At 46.2% G+C, this 1,060-nt stretch overlaps 1 protein-coding gene across 1 annotated transcript; it reads left to right on the top strand.

Moving 5' to 3' along the window:
* Nucleotides 1-440: 440 nt before the first annotated feature.
* On the top strand, nt 441-776 carry LOC109862429. Its single transcript, XM_020442486.1, has one exon. The coding sequence runs from the start codon at nt 441-443 to the stop codon at nt 774-776; it is 336 nt and encodes a 111-aa protein (XP_020298075.1).
* The last annotated feature ends 284 nt before the right edge of the window (nt 777-1,060 follow it).

Raw genomic sequence — 1,060 nt, 5'->3', positions numbered from 1 at the left:
TAAAGTCTAGGTATATCACGTATACAGGTTCTCATGGAAGGATTTATATGAGAAAAGTCACCAGTGGAGTTCTCCAGGGATCGGTGCTGGGCCCCCTCTTGTAGAACCTTACGACCAGGTTCTAAAGGGTTNAGGTTCCCCCGACATGCCGCGTCTTTTGCTATGCAGATGACACGCTGGTGGCGGCGGATGGAGCTGATATTAATCGGGCGGTCCTGGCTTCCACCGAGGGGCTTAGAATTGTTAACAGGGTCATATCCGTGATAGGGTTGAGTATCGCACCTGAAAAAACGGAAGGTATCGTTTTTTGCCATTGTAGAGCGAAAACAAGGCCTGCTTCTGTAGACGTGAATGGAGTTAGTGTCATGACAAGGATTTCCATTAAATATCTTGGTTTTATACTGGACGATAAATGGTCTTTTAAAGAACACTTTATAAGTATGACCAATAAAAGCCAAAAAATGGTGATGACGTTTTCGCGCATTATGCCCAATTTGGGTGGTCCGATGGAAGNAAGGCGGCGGCTCTCCTTGTACGTGTTTCAGGCGGTTGTCCTGTATGAGGCTCCCACGTGGGCTAGCGAGCTTGTTAAAACCAAAAGGGCGATAGCACGATGTCGTGCTGCTCAGAAATTAATCGCGAACCGAGTAATAAGCGGTTATCGCACCATGTCAGCTGATGTTGCCCAACTATTAGCCAGGGCTTCCCTTTTGGAGCTGCTTGCAGAGGAGCAAACAGCAGTTTTTCAANGAGAATTTGTGCGGGCGATGACTTGAGCTATGCGAGTCTGAANAGCNAAGAAGCCATGAAAATTAGAAATAAATGGTTTGAGCAGTTTTGCGCTAATCAGCAACCTGGTAAAATTACCAAAAAAGCTGTCCTTCCAGTATTCGAGCGGTGGGTGATGAGGAAGCATGGGTTCATGTCGTTCCATTTTACTCAAATGCTCACTGGGCACGGATGTTTCAACGCATTTCTATATCGGATTGGTAAGGTTGCCTCAGATCGATATGCTCATTGTGGGTTGGCAAGTGACACACTTTTGCATACTTGGAAAGAA

The sequence above is a fragment of the Pseudomyrmex gracilis genome, unplaced genomic scaffold (genome assembly GCF_002006095.1).
Source record: "Pseudomyrmex gracilis isolate BER0280 unplaced genomic scaffold, ASM200609v1 scaffold_1782, whole genome shotgun sequence".
NCBI classification, from domain to species: Eukaryota; Metazoa; Arthropoda; class Insecta; order Hymenoptera; family Formicidae; genus Pseudomyrmex; species Pseudomyrmex gracilis.
The sequence above is the reverse complement of the archived record's forward strand: the minus strand, read 5'-3'. Positions and strand labels throughout refer to the sequence as shown.